This window comes from Xiphophorus hellerii, chromosome 8 (assembly GCF_003331165.1).
Source record: "Xiphophorus hellerii strain 12219 chromosome 8, Xiphophorus_hellerii-4.1, whole genome shotgun sequence".
Taxonomy (NCBI): Eukaryota; Metazoa; Chordata; class Actinopteri; order Cyprinodontiformes; family Poeciliidae; genus Xiphophorus; species Xiphophorus hellerii.
In genome coordinates this window covers 13,458,058-13,478,400 of record NC_045679.1, presented here as the reverse complement: position 1 = coordinate 13,478,400, position 20,343 = coordinate 13,458,058, and the positions used below count along the sequence as shown (strand labels likewise).

The 20,343-nt window shown below is 39.1% G+C and overlaps 1 protein-coding gene across 5 annotated transcripts in view; it reads left to right on the top strand.

Moving 5' to 3' along the window:
- The window catches only part of rc3h2 (ring finger and CCCH-type domains 2), a 28,263-nt gene that overhangs the window by 2,364 nt on the left and 5,556 nt on the right, over window positions 1–20,343 (top strand). Inside the window, exons 1-18 of one of the 5 annotated variants that reach the window (XM_032569971.1) lie at window positions 2,619–3,264; window positions 6,421–6,750; window positions 6,846–6,963; window positions 7,722–7,955; window positions 8,928–9,103; window positions 10,030–10,230; window positions 11,270–11,402; window positions 11,981–12,099; window positions 13,129–13,241; window positions 13,340–13,564; window positions 13,670–13,872; window positions 13,966–14,264; window positions 16,359–16,505; window positions 17,358–17,495; window positions 18,853–19,023; window positions 19,133–19,376; window positions 19,586–19,670; window positions 20,116–20,326. In XM_032569971.1, coding sequence (XP_032425862.1) covers window positions 6,520–6,750; window positions 6,846–6,963; window positions 7,722–7,955; window positions 8,928–9,103; window positions 10,030–10,230; window positions 11,270–11,402; window positions 11,981–12,099; window positions 13,129–13,241; window positions 13,340–13,564; window positions 13,670–13,872; window positions 13,966–14,264; window positions 16,359–16,505; window positions 17,358–17,495; window positions 18,853–19,023; window positions 19,133–19,376; window positions 19,586–19,670; window positions 20,116–20,326 — 3,048 coding nt within the window. In that variant the 5' untranslated portion in view covers window positions 2,619–3,264; window positions 6,421–6,519. Of the gene's footprint in view, window positions 1–2,618; window positions 3,265–3,298; window positions 3,870–6,420; window positions 6,751–6,845; window positions 6,964–7,721; window positions 7,956–8,927; window positions 9,104–10,029; window positions 10,231–11,269; window positions 11,403–11,980; window positions 12,100–13,128; window positions 13,242–13,339; window positions 13,565–13,669; window positions 13,873–13,965; window positions 14,265–16,358; window positions 16,506–17,357; window positions 17,496–18,852; window positions 19,024–19,132; window positions 19,377–19,585; window positions 19,671–20,115; window positions 20,327–20,343 lie in introns of those variants that run through there. The other 4 variants (XM_032569972.1, XM_032569974.1, XM_032569969.1 and 1 more) reach the window with 4 other exon arrangements.

Below are 20,343 nucleotides of genomic sequence, written 5' to 3'. Positions count from 1 at the left end.
ACTAATAACATGTTCCTCGACATATGTTATTAGGGAGTTCTACAGAGGTTGGTTTTAACGGCTACCTTATCAGGAGCGTTGTCTGTATCCCAGACACAAAGTCAAGTTTAATTTTAGTAAAGGCTAAATTCTGCTCACCAGTCCTGTTTGTAGTGTTCATAAACAGAATATTAAGGTTTTGTCGTGGACAGGAGGGCATTTGGTTGGAGAACCTCAGGGTCTCATCTTTGCCTTTTGCAGATGATGTGGTTCTTTTGTTTTCTTTAACGTGCACTGGAGCAGATTGCATCTGAGCTTGTAGTGCCGAGGATGGAATCAGTTCCTCTTAGTCTAAGGCCATGGTTCTCAACCAGTGACATTCTGGGTTGCGGGTCTTTCTCTTCCTTTCATGAAGTGGAGTTCAGGTGTTTTGGAGCATGGTTAGATGCTCCAAAAGAACATCTAACCATGCTCTTTCGGAAAGAGCATGGTTAGATGAATGCTGGCATCATCTGCGGGTTGGAACGAGAACCTTCTTGCAATGAGGAAACAGTGCCAAAGTACAGCAAAATTATTTCTCCTATTGTTTTTCCTGAGACACTTCCCAAAACTGGGCTCCCAAATGTTGAAAAGTGTCTCATAAGAATCTGTTTTTGTGGTAAACAGCGTTAGTCTAGTTTTGCAATTACATATAGACTACACAGGCATGACAACAGTCCTCTCTTTCAGGAGCATGTAACATTTGGTGGCATAGTTTTATTTCTCTTTCTCTGTGTACTTGTATTTGTTTTATAACAACTGCTTTTGACTGGTGTTGATGCTGAAAACACTTTATGATATTTTATTGTATTTTGAGACTAACACTTTCTGCTACTGCAGATGGAAACTTTAAGAATTGTGCTTGTCAGTCTTGATGGGTTCGTCTTTTACTAAATTTTAAGCCACAAATGAAATAACAGTAAGAGCTCGTTCCTTGATTTAAATAAAGTGTATGTTGTTTAACATAAAACAATTTGAATGTTCTTTTTCCAACAAAGATTTACTCAGTATTCTTTCCCTCATGCAATTCCTCTGCTGTTGCAGGGTTGCTGCAGAGGTAACTGTGTCATCTCACTTCACTGAGTTCACAGAAATGCCAAAATGGAGTCAAAGTTAAAATTTTATGACACAGACAACTGTCTGCCTGTAACCCAGAGTCAGTAGACAAGCGGGCAGTTCAGTCGCCACAAAATTCTGTTGTCTGTCTATTTTTGAGCCAAGCAAATATATGAGTAATACCAACAGCTTCTTATCCAAAGGAATATGAGTGAATGTTTCTGATTAGAAGTAACCATTTTAGCTTGAGTTTAACATATTTGAGAAGATGAGTGAAAATGTGAGATTTTTCTCTTAGTTCTAAGATTTAAAAAAATTACACCCCAACTCCAGAATAAGTCATCAGTATTTCTTTTATTATTATTATTATTATTATTATTATTATTATTATTATTATTTAAAAAACAACAACTCTAAATTAATGTAAAATACATATAAAACAAATGTTTTGAAGTGCAAATTACAGATATCAACCAGTTAAATAAACCTCAACTAACCTGACTACGTGCATGCTTTCGGGTGGTGGGAAAACATTCCTGTCTGGGATTCCAGTTTAGTACTGAGTAGATTCAGTGTTAAGGCTTCCACTGTGCAGCTCCCTGTTCAGACCAATTAAACAAAAAACATTCTTTTGATTTGACAGGCTTTTTAGGACACATAGGCATTAAGTTCCTGTATTAGCAAATGTTTTTCCATCGACTCATGTACTACACCCACTTAATTTTGTTTATGGTATTGGAGGAAGGGGCTGAATTATAGTTATAACTGTAAAGAGGCAAGGTAAATCGTGGACTAGTTTCCATCACAGGACTTTTAAACTCACCCTTTGGGGCAAGAAGATTTTTTTCTAGGAATAATCTATATTTAACTCCATACACCTTCCCTTTAACTCTAACCAGCTACCCTGTTCCTGTTAAAGTAAAGCTTCCCCGCAGCATGATACTACCAGCACCATGTGTCAAAGTGCTCAGACTGGTGTACAGCATTTGTTTATTGCTTTCTGAATCAACTCTCTTTACTAATTATGTTATTTCTAAAGAAATTGGTAGCAGTGGATTTTACTTTAGCAGTGTCAAAGTAATTGGGCTAAAACCTTGTATAATTTCCACTTCCCCTCTCAATTTTGCCATTTGTGTGTGTTAATTACAGTAAACTGCATTAAAATTTGCGGCAGTTATGTGACCAAATTTTAAAAAAATAAAATAAAATTTCAACATGTTGAATATTTTTGTATTTCTTCAGTTCAAGTGACAAAAAGTGATCTATTAAACCTCACTTCTGTGGCCATCTGAGATTTGCCAGAGGAAACCCCAGATGCCTCTCGGGAAGATTGGAGGGGGATGAAGTGAAGACTCAGCTATCCTGAGCCAAATGATCGCCAGCCAACTCTTGGCTGTAAAGACACAATATAGCTGGAGCCCACTCAGCAGAGTGGGTGCATTAGAATGCACCTGCAAATGCTTTCCTTTGAACAATTTCAGTAACATAATCAGCCAATTTGCTGTATTGCAATGCAAATGTCACGTCCTCAGGAGTTTTTAAACCAACTGGCCTGAACTGCAACACTCAGGTCGATTTCCTGGTTTTTAAATAATCTCTGTAGAAAGTGGATCTTGATAAGGAAGTTGTGGTTTGCTGCTGGTATAATGCACACACCCACTTTTCGTGTCACAAGACTGAAAGTTTTCACGAGGCTTATTCTGACATTTCCTACTTTATAAGACATTGATGAAATAATGGAACGCTTCAGAAAAATATGCGATTTTGTGCTTCATTTAAAGTGAATATGTGAGTCAGAGATACAGAGAAATAGACAGTGGTCCAGATTTGTGTGTGGTGCCCTGAAGGGGCAGCACACTGGAGGAAAAATAGGTGGGTGCCAATGTGAACACCCACTCCTCCTCCGCTTCCAGGGTGCACCACTCCCTAAGTCTGCCAGAACACGCGCAGAAACTTTAACAGTAAAACTCCCCACCCACAGCAGTTCTCCCCAAAAGCCCCCCTCTTTATCTTCCCGAGCTAGTTCTGTCACATGAGGGTGAGCTCACGAGGGGTTCAGCACCTTGTGGGCTTCGGTGTTATATTTGGGCTCCTCGCGGAAGGGAAATATGACGCGCGAGGATAGAGCAGAGCTGTCCACGCGGGCCACCGAGCCAGCGCTGGCGTGCCGAGGTGCCAAGTGTTCTGGAGGTGCGTATCTGGTGCCACCGTAAAAAAACAAACAAATCTTTGCAAAATATTATGTAGCTATTAGCATAAACACGAAGAAAATCTATACACGTTTCGTTACGTTTTGGACACGGGTTTCGTGAAGTGGGACAGTGCACAAGCTTCGCAATTTCCTCGATTTTCATTTCTAGTCTTTTAACTAAATATTTGGAAAGCTTTCTTATTATCGACGAACCAACACTGACATGCATTACAAAAGAAAATCCCACCTAAGTCCTGGAACGATAAAAACCGGTTTTGTCAGTCGTTCAGGTGCGCGCCTCCTCCTCTCTTTCAACTTTCATTCTCTCTACGTTCACGCGCGCTTCTTATTTTACTGGGCCAACGTCGCTGTAAACAGTTTGAGGTTGTTTTTGGCTTACTTTGTCATCTGCTCCACGAGGAGCACCAGCTGCGTGGGTTTGGTGAGCAGTTTGAGCAGATGTTATGGACTATGAAAGCAACAGGTGCGGTTCACAGTCTGCGCCCGTGGTCCAGAAAGAGCAACTGTTCATGATGGCGCCTAAAAGCTGCTGAGCTGTTTTTATGAATGTTTTTATTTTTTTGGATGAAGTCGTTTGCAGGAGGTCAGTATCCACTTACATTAAGTGTTGTTATGAAAGAAGAGATTAAAATGACTAAATGGTTAATATTTATATATTTTTTTATTTGTGAATGAAAGCAAGCCTTTTAAAAGTGCACAGTCATGAGCCCAGGGGTGCTCATGTTAGACACTTAAAGCTCCTTGGACATTAATTTTTCATTATTAGATTATTATTTCTACATGCTAGACAACTGTGATGACGCAAATGGCTTTAAAGATGCTCATGTTGAGTATTTTGCAGTGATTTTATATATATATATACAGTACAGACCAAAAGTTTGGACACACTTTCTCATTGAATTCAATGAGAAAGTGTGTCCAAACTTTTGGTCTGTACTTCATATCCCATAGTAAGAGAACGTTTTATCCCATTGACTCCAATCTTAGCTGTTTCTTTTAATATGCACAATAATAAAGTGAAATCTATTTCCACTGACCCATTTACAGTATGCTGCCATAAAGAACATATTGCCATATCAGCTTATTAGACTTTTTGTTTTACAATAATTTATATTTTATTGGGATATTACTGTGTAAACACATAGTCTTTATTGAAAATACATTTCAAGAGATATTTAATTCAGTTCGTATAATTTTTGTATAGTTTTGACAAGTACAATTCATATTAAGTATGCAAAGACTTGACAAGCAGTCCTGCCAATACTGATTTGCCAGATTATAAAAAATCTATTTTAACCGAAGAAGTCAATACCAACAGCATCAATCAGATAAAGTACATCTTGCTCCATAAAAGTTATTTTGTGAAGACAAAGCAAATGCACGAAAGAGAAACAAATGAGTTTGCGCAAGAACATAGAAAATCACTAAACAGAATGTGCCATAAAGGAAATGCAACAAATCATTTTTTTAAAGACTGTCACTATATTCTGCACAGTGAAATAAAGATTTTATTTGGAAAATGCAGCAAATTCATAGCTTAAATCCTCACTTGCTCATTAGAAAAAGTCATCATGTTGCACTTTCCAATGATAAATGATCCAGAGGTTTCAATTAATGTGTTCTCATTTCTTTAAATAAATAAATAAATAGCACAATAAAATACAATTGCATTTTATATTTTTATTTTTGTCTGGACGACATAGATAGAGTAGTGTCTTCTGTCAAATGTCAGGATATCATAAAGCTGTCTCAGCTCTTGATGCAACACAAGCAGGAAGAGGCGCCTAAGAAATCAGTTCAAGTCCTTCGCCTGTCCTTGAACCTGCGTCCAAAATTATCTATGGTAACCAATTGTTGTTATGGGTGACAGGAGGAAGTTATTTTCATTCACAGGGTTCAACTCAAATATGCATCAGGAAATGTTTTGCAGCATTTTGTTGTCTGGGCAATTCATTGCTATAGAAACAATCAAAAACAAAACACAGCAAACTTACTTTCTGGTATTAAAAACATGTTTTAGAGACATTAGCAGGAGGCTGTAGGCATTGTTGTAGAGCGTGTAAGCTGAGAGCCGTGTCACTTTCAAGTACTCGCCACTCTGTGCTTCCTCATCTGGCTGCTCTCTGATTTTCCGTACATCAAAAAGTTATAATTCTTTCCATTAAGATAATTATATATATATTTATATACATGTATATATAATCCAAATATCTTCTTAGTGTTAAAATGACGTAAAGATAAAAATCTCCAGGTTGCACTTCTTTAAGTTCTCGTTTTGGAAAAATCTGATTTAATTTTACCTGTAAGAGTCTTTTTTTTCATGTTCTTACTCACTGTGATGGTTTTGTTTTTATGATGTATCTAACATTGAACTTGTTTAGTCTTACTTCGCTTAGGAGGACCAAGGACAGTGTGATCCTGAGAACTGTCACTTGTTCTACACACATACACACCTACACACACGCACACACGCACACACACACACACACGCCCACACGCACAATGGCTTTGAATGGAACATAGGAAGTGTTTGGAAACCACTGACATAAACAGATGGCACAGCATGTAAAATTTCTCTGAAACAGGACTCTGATAATCGTTTAGTCCTGTGCGTCTTCCTGCATTTTTCTGTCATCTGTTTGCTGCTGTATTCTGATTCAGTTTGCATCCAGCACTCACAAGACAGGAGAAGATAGTGTATTTATAAAATGCAAAGTGGATGATCGTGCCTCACCAATCCCACACTTCTAATCACTCTGGACTCAATCTCAGGCATTTATTTTTGGGTTTTCTTGCAGGTAATTGCTTCCTCTGGATTCAAGATGAAATTCTAATGCATTTTAAACTCTGTTAAGAAAGAAAGCAGCTGTGTCCTTTATGCTTGTTGTGTTTCAATAACGTGCTGTTTTAAGCAGAATTTACATGTGGATGGTGCATGTTCAGAATGCCCTTTAGTGCATTATTTGTTGGAAAATTGGTAACTTGCTGTGTGAGCATGCGAGAAATTTTTTAAAATAACTCAACATTAATGCTTCACAATTGTTGCACTTAAAATCGATATCCTGACATAATCTGGAAAAGTGACCTAATGAAACTTAGAATCTTAACTTAAACTTATTTGCTGCATTCCCCAGCGTTTTCGTTGGCACTGGCAAAAGCGTGCTGTGGCCAGGGCTCGTGACATGCATTCCCCCTGAGCTTGGTGACGCCTCCTTCAGCAGCACGGTGGCAGGATGCCGGTGCAGGCGGCCCAGTGGACAGAGTTTCTGTCCTGTCCCATCTGCTACAATGAGTTTGACAGCAGCGGCCACCAGCCCATCAGCTTGGGCTGCTCCCACACGGTGTGCAAAACGTGCCTGCACAAACTGCACCGCAAGGCCTGCCCCTTCGATCAGACGCCCATCAGCACGGACATCGACCTGCTGCCGGTCAACTGCGCCCTGCTGCAGCTGGTTGGAGCACAGGTGACGTTGTCCAAAAGAGCTTTGGTCTACATGAGTGATTTTCAGATGCTTAGCCTTTCAAGTTAAGCATCTTATGCTCTTCTTGTATCTTAAAGGTCCCAGATGTTCCTCCTGTGAGTCTGAGCAGTGCAGCAGATGTTGAGCACTATGACCTCTGCCGACTGTGTGTAGAAGAGCTGGCTCTCTACCTGAAACCTATCAGTGGTGCCAAAGGTACTGAATGTTTTCATGCATATCTAACATCATCAGTAGAATCTTCTTGAAAAGAAACAGCTGCATTTGTACCAAAATTAGATCACAATGTATGTTGTTCCACTGGATTTTATTTAGAAGTATTAGAGTAAAGGGTGCTGAATATAAATACATGCCACAAGTTTCAGATTCCTATTTGTAAAGAACTTTGAAATTGACAAGACAGACTTCAGTTGAGGTCTCAATTTTGTTAAAAAGCTGATAAGGATGGTAAAATGGGTTAACAAGCCCAGCTGTCCACATTTTTGCTTATGGGAATTTATGGGGAACGATGTATTTTTGGGCTAAAAAGGAACAATAATTGGACTATCTGAAATAGCCATAAAATATATCCATGGAAGTTCAGTGTTGGAGGGAAATGATAGCACACTTGAACATTTGCCATAGAGAATTAATCTTTTCATATTCAGCCTGCGGAGGCTGCTTGTAAAAGTTGGCATTCATACTTTCACACATCTCATGATGCTAGAAGCTTCTGTACTGTTTTGGTGCTTTGGGAACATTCAGCTTTATTTGAAAACACATCATCAAAAGTGAGACACACCAGTGGCTTCATGTTATTATTTGGATACTTGAGACTTGATGATGTTATGGCTCTTAAGAGCCTGAGAAACAAAGTGCATATTAATTTAGATTAGCTCAGTGAAATTAAAAACCGTTTTGACTGAGACAACCTGTAGCAGATGTGCACTCAACAGTTTTTCGCATGCAATCTGCAGGTGTGGCGAACTTGAGTCCGAGCGTGCTCAGTAGGCCCATGCAGAGAAAGCTGGTTACTCTGGTGAACTGTCAGCTGGTAGAAGAGGAGGGTCGTGTGCGGGCGGTCCGGGCAGCCCGCTCACTGGGGGAACGGACTGTAACCGAACTCATCCTGCAGCACCAGAACCCCCAGCAGCTCTCTGCTAACCTCTGGGCAGCGGTGAGGGCGCGGGGCTGCCAGTTTTTGGGTCCTGGTGAGTGTGTGCGTGTCATGGTACATTTTATTGACATGAGAAAATCAATTTGAATTGGGTTTTCTCAAAACAACATATTGTTAGCTGGTTAAGTCCCATCATGTGTTGCTACACATGGATTTTGGAAGGGAAGTTAAAATACTAATGTCTACTCTGTCATTCACTTGGCTCTGACACAGGGGAATATTTGTTGCTACTGCAGCTAATTATCAGATAAGCTCCAGGTAAGAATATTTGGGGAAAGCAGTCATTGATATAAGTTTATAATATAATCTGAGGATTCTACTATCAGAGGACAAAGTAATAAAAGCATTAGAGCATCACATTATCTTACTTCATGCTTTCAAATACAATTATACTTCAAATGGAGAAACCTTTCTCAGATAGAAGTTAAAAGCGCTCACACAATTTTCTTTTGTGCTGCCAGTAAACTGTGAGACAGCCATTTTGCATATTTCCTTTAGAAAGGACTTTCTTCAAGAAAACAGTCAGTTTCTTTCTCTTTAAACAATAAGCAGTTGAAAGTTGTGTCTCTGTACTGCCAGATCTAAATTAAGATAGTTTCCCTTGTCCATTCTTAGTTTTTAATCTCTATTTTTTGTGTTTGAATATTGATAAGTATTCTCATATGAAAGTATGTGTTTTGTTGATAAGTTTCCTTTGAAATTGTCTAAATTACTTGTTGTGCATCACCTCATTCAACTGTCAGCTGGTATTGGTACCTGGTGTCCTGTGATGATTACTCATAGGGCAGATTCTGACTGGGAACAAGTTTCTCATCTTGATAACATAATGAGTTGAAAAGTCTGAGGACACCCGGTTGCTTTTGTTTTGAATGTCCTTTTGTCTCTCTTTACTCATGTAGAAATATCAAGTATTTATTGTTGTCACACATTTATGTAATCTTTGCAACTTCAGCTGTGAGTCAGTGCATCTGTCCTGAACATCTCTCTCTAATTCTCTTCTCATCAGCAATGCAAGAAGATGCACTGAAGCTGGTTTTACTAGCTTTGGAGGATGGTTCTGCTCTGTCTAGGAAGGTGCTGGTGTTGTTTGTGGTCCAGAAGCTTGAGGCCCGGTTCCCCCAGGCATCCAAAACCAGCATAGGCCACGTGGTGCAGCTGCTGTACAGGGCCTCCTGCTTTAAGGTACGGAAAAATAAAAAAATAAAAACTACAGTGAAAGATACAGAAAAAATATTAAATATGTGAGCACAAACAATAAGCTGCACTCTTGAGATGTCTATTTCAATAAAAAAACAAGGACACCACAGTTTTTTTGAATGGAAGACGCTCTTTTGTAATTCTTCCCCTTAGGATTCAGCTTTTCGGAGCTGTTTCCAATTTCAACACAATGTTTTGCCATACGAGGATACAGAAAAACCATTGACTAAAATAGTCTTTCAAAATTTAGGTGAATACCCCAGTTTTTAAAATCAAATTTCTTCATACTAAATCACATGAAATTCTACTATTATGAAGCATTCATTTGCAATCAGGATATGAGTTTCTGTAGATAAACCTTTGGTGTGTGTATTTCTAGAACTGTTATCTGATGACCGACGTGTTTGGCAGGGCAGAAATGCCAGCTACCCGTTCATGACATAACCTCAGACTATATTTGCGCCTCGCTGCCTCGTCTGGCAGGGCGGAGACAGATGGTAATGAGATACAGAGGCAGAGAGATGCACGCACCTAATTGCTGGGAAAAAATGGACAGGGGTGCAACTGGATCGCAGAAGCAATCCGATTGTGTTTTGGTTTTTGTTAAATGATGCCTGGCGGGGGAGTGTTCTGGTGTCTTATGATGATTACTCATAGGGCAGATTCTGAGAAGGGGAGAGTCCCTTCGTGTGATCAGAATTTGAGTTTGTGAGTCTGAGGACACCATAAACAAACACACATGTGATTTCTCTGACATTTACTTAAAATGCCTTGGATTGCTTCTGAATTTTCAATTTGTTATATATAACCACTTCAGTTCCCCTTTTTCCAGCTGGGTGTGCAAAGCCTGACAAAAAATAATAACTGTGGTTTTCTTTTTCCCTCACAACATTCTGTGTTCTTACCATCAGGTGACTAAGCGGGATGAGGATTCCTCCCTAATGCAGCTGAAGGAGGAGTTTCGAACGTATGAGGCGCTAAGGAGAGAACATGACGCTCAGATTGTCCACATTGCCATGGAGGCAGGCCTTCGAATTTCTCCTGAGCAGTGGTCCTCTCTCTTATATGGAGACCTAGTCCACAAATCACACATGCAGTCCATAATTGACAAGGTAATATTATTGTTGATATCTCTAACAAGACTGAAGATGATCTATGTATTTATTTGCACATTGGCACAGATGTGTAAAACCTTTTCAACAAATAAATAAATAAGCCTTAGACTATTAAAAATGAATGAAAATGCAACATTTAATGTGTGTATCATATCAGTTATACCTTTGCTTTGTTATAGGACAGCACTGAGTCTTCTAACATGATGTTTTATAGAGAGAGAGAGGGACATTTTGAAATCTTTCTCGTCTTCCAATCTTCAGAGTCCTCTCTTGTATTTTCCTCTCTTCAGCTCACCCAACAGATTTCCCTTACCTTAGGATTTAGGTCTGGGTGTGTTAATTATCTCATGCACACTAACATGGATCCACAGACTGTTAGAAAAGAAACATCCCCACATCATCATCAGGATGTGTGATGAAAAATCATCACACATCCTTCACCTTGCCTAATGAGATGCTTTTCCAGATATTCTTTCATTCATTCATTCCAGGCCCACATGAAATGTCTGTGACTTTATCGTCAAAGCATGTGGTTCCAGTTTAAGTCACCACAGCTTTTAAACTCCACATCTTTATTTTTGTGATGGGAGGACCGAAAAGTTATTTTCTAGGCTACCATCTAAATAAACGTTTCACAGGCAGCTATTCTAATGGTTGTTATCTAGACATAGTTGAAGCCTACTGCAGTTCTGTAGCGGTTTTTTTCCCCTCATACAGTCCATATTATTGTATGTGGTGGTAATATAAATTTGGATCCTTATTAAAAAATTGCATTGCAGTTCCAGTAACTTTAACCTTATTAATTATTGATCTGGGGCAAGTTTCTGTTTTCCTGTAGCCTTTTCCCATGAACATGAATCATTTTCACTTAAACTTTATGTGAGATTATGCCACTGAAATAAAATATTTCTTGTAAGACTTTCCATTCATTTTGATGATGGCAGTGTGGTCATACTTGCTGTAGACTGTCCGCAACACACACATTTGACCCCTCTTTTAAAGACATTCTTTCTTTGTTTTATCCTTTGTGCTGCAGTTGCAGTCTCCAGAATCATTTGCAAAGAGCGTTCAGGAACTGACTATTGTTCTGCAGAGGACGGGAGACCCAGCCAACCTCACAAGCCTTAGACCACACCTAGAGCTACTGGCCAACATAGACCACAACCCAGGTACTTTCCCCTTTTCAGATGTTTACAACTTATTTTTTCTTCAAAGAATGAAACGCTTGAAATTTCTTTCTCTGATCCTCTACAATTTAGTTAATATCTAATAAAAAAACAAATGACAAGAAATACAGTTTGTCTGTTTAAGCTTTAGATATATTTAGTCAGCATTTATTTTTGAATACTGTATCAGTAAGGTAGCTGCTTGGGGAAACTTCAGAAATTTGATTATTACTTTAATCATGAATGCAGATTCCTGGCCTGGTTAATAATAAAGGGCAAGATTTGTAATCTGCAGTTTACATCTTAACCACACATTCAACAAAGGCTGACCTTTGACACTTTCAATAAAAAGAAAAGATCTTGCTGACATTTGGAGCCGACGTGCATTTCCTCAACACTAGACTTCTAGCTTTAACCTCAAACAAAGTAGATTTTCCAGTTTTTCAGGGTTTTATCATTTTATCTTGTATTGGGCCCTCTCAATATGTAGTTTAATATTTATCGTAATTATTTTTGTATTTTACAAACATTCTCTTAGAGCCCTTATTTTCTAAACCAATCAAACATTAATCTGTCTTCAGATGCCCCTCCGCCGTCCTGGGCAGAGCTGGAAAGCGTGATGCTGGCTGTAAAGCTGGTGGTTCATGGACTGGTGGAGTTCATACAGAACTTCAGCAAAAAGAGCCATGAAACTCCACAGGTACGCTGATACACCAGATTGATGCCATTGTGCTTTTAATGTCTCCTCGCTGCTGACTGGAGCACACTTTGTTCCTCCTAGTTGAAGGAAATGAAACAATTTCTGGTAACAAACAGCACAGGTGTTGGTTATTATTGTGCAAAAACAACACAGTAATTATAAACAGGAAATGGCACAGTTGTGACTCAGATGTTACTGTATTCTTTATAAATATATGCACCGTGCCTTGACTGTAAGGATGCTGGTCAGGTAGTCTTTTAAAGTATGGAAATATGTGGAATTTGCTTTTGTGACTCTTCCAGGTTTGAATAAGTAATGAAAATAACAAAATCTCTAAATAGTACAATTCTGCTTACATTAACATTTGTTTGGCATTCTTTATGTCTAAATTTCCAAATTTAAACTGGATTTATTTTATGAAACAGTTTTATTGGTTTTGTTTTTCAGATTACAGCAGAAACAGTTTTTCTCCCTGACATTTTAGCTTTTCTTCACATTTGTCTTTAAGCTAATGGTTTGGATGTAACCACATTTTTTTCAAAAAGGGCAGAAAGGAGCTTAGATGTGAAAAAAGAATAATAATTTTACAAGGCTGCTGTTTTTGAGTTACTGAAAGAGAGAACCCATTAATAAACATCCAGTAATTTATTTTTTAAGGGGTAATTGGCTGTTTTTGTTGGCAGAAGTAGCTGCTGAGATCAGATCTTTAGGCAGAAATATGTGTGATTTTAAAACTGGGTCTAGTTTTGATATCAGCGAGACTTCTTTTTTTACAAACAAAATAAAAGTATCAAAATTGTCCAATCTGCTTTAAGGACTCTGTTGAGGATACTTTGTGTTACAAGTTTATAAATGAAGTTGATTTAGCTAGTACAAAATGGATTTGTACTCAAATGTTTAGAAAATCTTAGAAAAATAAATCTTCAAAAGTGTGGAATTCCAAAATGGCAAATGTGCAGAAACCATATATGTTTATCAGTATTAATTTGTTGTAAGATGTAGTTTTTTTTGTCGTTTTGCATGCTGCAGCCCCAGGCCAACAGCAAATATAAGACCAGCATGTGCAGAGATCTTCGTCAGCAGGGAGGCTGTCCCAGAGGAACCAGCTGTACATTTGCGCACACACAAGATGAGCTGGAGAAGTGAGATCTCACAAAGGCAGCAATTTCACTTTCATTGCATGCACTGTATATTTTTATGTACAAAAAAAACAATAACGTTGTTCTCCTTCTCTGCACAGATTCAGACTGAGGAACAAGAAGAGCGGCAGCGTGGTCCGGCCATTCTCTTTAGCCAGCAAAGGCCTCAAAGATGCAGAAGAAAACATGGAGGAAGCTTCCAGCATGACAAACCCGCTGCTGATCTCTAGAGGGTCAGGCGGTGTGGAAGAACTGAAAAGAGCTTTGACGAATGGAACCAGTGGGGCTAACGGGCCTAACAGAACCAAATCAGGGTCCACAGAGCTGTACGAATATTACTCTACCTGCTTCTTAATGAATGAACATGCAAGTCGATGTGGAGATAATCTCATATTCATTTTTTATGTTCTTGTGTTCTTTTTGATCATTAGGAAGCCCATGTCCCCTCCCAGGACTCCAGTCAGCCACTCTTCAGCTTCCTCTCCTTTGAGTTCTGCAGGTGGTGCTGATGTCAGCGCTCCTCTTCCTCGACATGGTCAGTTCATCATCTCCTCTCCTCACCCTTCTCAGGCATCAGAGCTATACTACCAGGAACCTCACCCTGGTTATGACACGGGGCACTTTCAGCCAAACTGTGAGTCATTCTTCAAATAAATTAATTAATTAATTAATATGTATTCCTACTACTGCTTTTAAAGAGATTAACCATTTCATGCCTTCTTTCCAGCAGGTTCTTACTATCCATCTGCTCTTCACCCTCCTCACAAATCCTGCATGGCTCGGTTCCTTCGGTCCTCCAATGTCCAGGAATCCTCGCTGCCGCCTTCGTCTGGCATTTCCTCTTACCACAATGACCACCAGGCTCCTCACCCAGCCTCATCCCCTTCATCAGGGTTTCCCCCTAGAGACCAGATGGGAGCCCCCACCTTCCATCCCCATCCAGGACAGGGTCAATACAGACATTTGGCTCCTGTGCATGGTGTTTATGCTCCTCTTTATGACAGCAGGAGAGTATGGAGGCCTCAGGTGAGACTTAATTTGTTATCATACCAACATTAGAATCCTGTACACGTATTTTCAAATATTGTTCAAATATTTTATTCATAATCTGCCTCCAAGAAGGCAGGCCATTTTTTATATTTTATATTGAGTGGTCTTGAACAGTAGTTCTTAGGGGTTTATGACCCCTAATATTTATTTCTTGGATTTTGTGCTTTTCACCCATTTTGCCATGAACCAGTGGTGAATAAAAGAAGTGTCAGGAAAAGATCCTTTGTCTTTGAGAAATGGATGAAATGCTTCAGTCCTACGTTAATAATTTACCGGATTCCTACTGGCTTCTTAGCCGTCATGTTATAATATTACCACTTCAGGGGCCACATTTGTACTTAGATGTTTCCTTGTATTTTTAAGAATATGGGATTTTTCTGCACTTCTACCATCATTATTAATTTTAGTTTTAGAGGAAGCGACAGTATTCCATAATACTTTTGTATTATGGAATACATTCTCTTATGAATCCTGCATAAGAGGATTCATATTTAGAGTTTTCTACTGCAAATAGAAAACTTTCAATCATAAAAGCAATGATGTGCAAAATGCAGTACCTATTTTGCACATCATTCTAAATGAGTGCTGTGTGCTCTGCTCTGCGTGTGAGTCCTTATCTGACTACTAAAAAATTACATTATAAACTCTGTGACCTGCTTGAGGTTTTCTTCTTGTCGTCCCTAAATAAAATGCGACAGCTTCTTTTTGACAGTGTGACAAATACAGTACATTTAGCATTTTAGCTATAGCTTAAAGAACTCAAAACTCCCCTCAGTCCATCAGCAACAATTATGCACAATTTGGAGGTATGTGCAACTCTGATCAGCTGGAAAGCCTTTTCAACTGGAATCAGAGTGCATGCCAATCCTGAAATGTAAAACATTCTTGAGGGTCTGGGGGTGGATTGTTTCTTGCAGATCCTTCTGAGTTTGATTTGAAATATTAAGATTCATTTATTTGCATCGATATGTAGATGGGTACTGTGCATGCAAGATGTGAAAGCATCAGTAAAGCTCCTGTAAAAAAAAAAATCAGTTTTGGAAATTAATACTTGATGCGTCCGTTTATCACATCCTTAGATATTGAAATGAATACTTACTAAATTATAAACAAACAAGTAAGAAATACATCTTTGGAAGGTAATTTTATTCTTTCTGTTCATGATGTAGGAAACGCGTTTATTAATTTTGGACCAAGCTTCAGTGTTTTAATTTACTGCCAGATTTTGCTAAGCTGAAATACATTGGTAGACAAACAATGACATGATTGTTATTTCATTAAAGTATTTGAGTTACTCAGCTGTGCAGTATAATTTCTTCACTTTGTCTCAGTACACGAATCAAAACAAGTCACACTTTATTTAGTCTAAAAATCTGTGAATCGTGATAGAAGAGTGTCCTGTTTGTTTTTCCCATCTATGTATCAGATAGTGAAATGGGTATCCTATTGATCAAAGTCCAAAGATGCATAACTTTGATGCATACCGTAGTAATTAGTCTCTGTTAGGTTGTAACCTTTGGAAGGAGGTCAGTCAAGCTTTAAACCATCTTGGGAGCAGTGCACTGAGGAGTGTTCAGGCAGTACATTATGAATGAGCTGCCACTGCTACTACCGAGTATGTCATGCAGCACCTTGACATGAAGGCAGGAAAAGATAATGAACAACCATGTTTTCGCCGTTCGCTCTAATGCCCCATTATGTGCAAATGGCACCAGTGTGTTCTTTTAATGCAGTTCTAGTCTGGTTGGAAGGGGGTGTTAAAAAGCATCAAAAGAATTTCTGTTAATATTCTCTTTGCTTTGCAAAGCTTTCTGTTGTATGTCCATAAAACATTTCTTCTCTTGACTGTAAGAGCTTTAGATTAGAAGTGAAAGGATCAAACAGAACATAAAACATTCTTCTGAAAAAGAACTGGTCCAAAGAAAAAATTTGAAAGAACTTCAGAAAACATTGAGAAAAATTGATATTGACAACTTTAAGTGAGGACATAGAGTCCTGCTCCTTGGAAACTTTTGTGTAGTAATGTTCAACTTGATTATTGTGTAACTTGTCTAATGATTGCCATTGTAGCTGTACCACAGAGAGGACGCCAGGAGTAACTCACTGCCTCCAGAAGTTCTTCACTCCTCTGTCTACCAGCCTCCACTCAGGGAGCGATTCAACTCTCTAGACAGTAACTACTGCTCTGGAGCGGAGCACCGTGCTGGGCTGCACAGGGTATGTTAAATAATTCACATGATGGCCAGTATAAATTGTCACTTCAGTCTGGTCTCAGAAATGTGTGCTCACTTATCAGAGTCCACTGTTACTTCTGCTCCACATGAATCCATTGTTGATTCACGGGTGATGCTGTAACCCCAAGGCTTAATTATCTTATTCTTCATTAGTCTCTTTCAGTTAATCAGTAACTTTATAACTCTATTAAAATTTTTTCAATCAGAAATTATAAAGTCAGACCCACACATTGCTGCAGTTGGTGGTCGACAAGACGGTGTTGTAGGGTTCACTGGTGAAGCTACATTTCTGTGTCAGGAGGAAGAGAAGTGAGTGGGTGAAGCAGAGACGTATCTGGGTGAGAAGTGGGAGGACCACAGAGTGGGCTGGAGCCACATGCTGCAGAAATGTGACTGAAAGGGAAAGGTAGAGATGAGTTGGTAAACGGATGTAAGAAAACTGAAAACACAAACAGAAAAAGAGAAATTTGCAGTAAATCTGTTCACTGTCAGATTGCAATTAATTTATAAAATGCTTTTAGGGAACTTATTGCATATTATATATATGCAATAATAGTGAGACAACAATCCTTAAAACTGGTTCAGACAAATTTATATAAACAAGAGAATAAAAGTGATGCATTAAAAACATAATCACCTAAAATGTTACTTTAATCTAAACTGAAACTGCATTAAATATACATCTAAAAATACAAAGAGCTAAATGATGCTTGCTTTGCATCACTTTGCTGTCAACATGTTGAAATATGAGTTTCATTACAATTATGCAAATATATATTCTCGGTTCTCGCTCATCTCTTCACTATGTTTCCTGTCTGATCTGCTGCTGCTTCAGGACTATGGACGGGTTCCCCTGGGATATGAGGATCTATTTAGACAGAAGCAGGAACACTGGACTCACATCCACCACCATCACAATCCCAACAGGCCCTCCCAGTCTTCCCCCATATTCACCACTGATTTTGGAGCAGAGGTAGGAATCAGATGCCTGTGATATAAAAAGACATTTAACATGAGTATTAGTATGACCATTTCAATGCACAATGTATGAACAAGATGACCAGTCTTTTGATCAAATATTTATACATTTTACTATTTCAAATGTGATTGTATTTAACTACTGCCTCGTGAAACGTGCACTTGCTGCTCCCCCCAATGCTACTTAAGAGGGAGGTGGTTGCCTAGCAACTGTGCAGGCAGATATCATAGCAATGCACGGTCCTGGTGTATGTGTGGGTGTGTGTGCATCTGTGAGAGAGCAGAGACTTCTCCGAGCAGTGACTCAGGCATTCAGATGAATAAAGCTTTGTTTAACAGCTTATGGGATGGATTTTTTGTGAACACACACTGTAAAATGGGACAGTTACTAAACCAGTGGCAGCTTTTCAAATGTCAATTCAAATTAGACAAATTGAGTTACCTCTGGTTGTCTTACAAAGAAAAAGTTAATTAAATTTCTGTCCATAGTCACCGTAATATAACAGACAACTGTGCTTTTCAGTTGTTCTCACTTGTTAAGTTTAATATTAAAGTTCCAAACATTATTTAAAATTAGGCTTCCGATATTTTACAGCAAAGCATTGTCATAGTTCAGCAGATCAGCACTTTCAGCAAGGTGTACAAGTTTTAGAATTTGTAAAGCAGGACTGTCTGTGTTTGTGCAATTACTCCCCCCCTCTGGAAGCAGGAGTAATTGCACAATTTTTTAAAAATAAAAACAGAAATTTCCACAATTCCAGGCACAAGCCCATAGTTTAGAAGTATTCATACCTCTTTATTAATCACCACAGACTACAATAAATTTCATGGTTAGTTATAGCTATTTATTGCCATAAAGTGGTGGTGTTGAGGGTGGTGAGGCAGACGCTGTGGTGTAAGATGAGTAATGAAGGTTTTAATGTAAAATAATCCAGAAAACACAGTCCAAACACCTGGCAGCACGGCTGAGCGGAAGCCAAGGCTCAACGCTGGTAGCAACAGGTTAACCCAGTGGACATAGCAACAGAAAAACGCTGACAACGACAAGGACCCGACAAAGATACAGACACACAGGTGACACTGAATGCACAGGAGAAACACCTGGGGACAATCAAGGGGAAGACAGGACAACATGGAAACTCAGAAACACAGAAACTCGAAATAAATACACAGGAAAAACACGGAACATGACATTTATAGCTAGCAGGCTAATTCAAAGTAGAGCATAAATGTGAAACAGGAATATGACAGTTCAGGATTTACATTTTTTTATTACAGATAAAAAAAATCTGAAAATTGTTGCTTGTTATTTGCATTGTATGTGATTTTGTTTCTCAATTTTTCTCTTATAGCATGTAGAAAGCAGTGCAGGTCAGTGTATGGGATGTAGGTTCAGGGGCGAGGACAGTTTGGCCCGTTACTGTCCGTGGTCCTGCGGTTCTGCCGGGCCCAGCCTTAGCCCCTTTGAGTCTGAACCTCTCAAACACACCCCAGCTCACTCCCATTCCCACTCGGAGCATCTGGTGAGATTTACTTCACAATGCAGAAAGCTGGTCCTGATTTAATGCATCTAGATAAAATCTACACTTGAATTCTAAAATTTTAAATTGTGCTCCTGTGTTTGTTGTTCAGGAAGTAGACTGTATTGAAGGAGGCCAAGGTGTTGTTAGCGGCACAGGAAAACGATGGCCGCACTTGTTGGATCACTACCGACGTTTGAAAGAGGAAGATCCAATTATTCCCTTCAGTGAGGCGCCCATCATCTCAAAGTGGGGTGCCATTTCTAGGGCATCACGCACAGGTTATCATACCACTGACCCCGTCCAAGCTACGGCCTGCCAAGGTAGCACCAGCACCACAGCAATAAACTTCAAAGGTGACGAGAAACATGAGAGTTGTTGAAAGGAAGCAAAGAAATTTCTAATTTGGTCACTTTAAGTGACTTGGTTTTGATATAATCTTGCTGATCGGAACCAGCCAGTTGTTCTTTAGGACAGTTCATGTACTGTTAACTATAGACATTACACATACAATATTTATCATGATATTTATCATGGTATTATTTTTCTCATAATTTTCTGACAGATTACAACCACCACTTTGATCACGGCGACTATAGGTGGAGCTCCAGAGGATCAGACTCCTCTAGCCACTCCAGTTTCCTCGAGAGGTATGGCATTTCAACACTTTGTCAGCTGCTCTTGCAAAGAAAACAAAATGTTAGATTTGTTTTATGCAAATGTCAGGCATGCATACATCTCCAAATCAAGACATCTGGCCAAATCAGATCAGTGTTTCTATACTCAGAATATCAACCTTTTTTAAAGGTCACCTGTAATAAAAAGAATGGTGAGAAAATGATCACAAGAAACTAAAGAAGCCCTGTGAGGTTGTTTTGAGTCACATGAAGAGGAAGGGATTCTATGACTGAATGTGTGTGTCTTTGCCTGCCTTTCCTGTCCCATACTATTAAGGTCTTAATTTTGCCTTTTAACAATTGGCTTAAATTTCACAATCTTTCAACTGATGCTAAACATGTTTTAAAAAACCCTACAAAAGGAAGACATACTTTTTGGGGAAAGAAAATTGATAGTGTTTGCATTTGTTTGCATTAGTGAGCATCTTTGTGCAACGGAGCTGAATGGCCATCGAACTTCAATAAGCAGTGGAGAGAAAATTGTGTTGGACCACCTGCAAGCCCACCAGACAACCTTCCAACGGGATCAAAACCGAACAGAAAGCGAATCTGACCCGGATCGAGACATTGAGCTTGAACTGCGAGCGCTTGACATGGAGGATTCAGAGCACCATGGGATCAAGTCTCAGGTTAGCCTGGGTGCTTA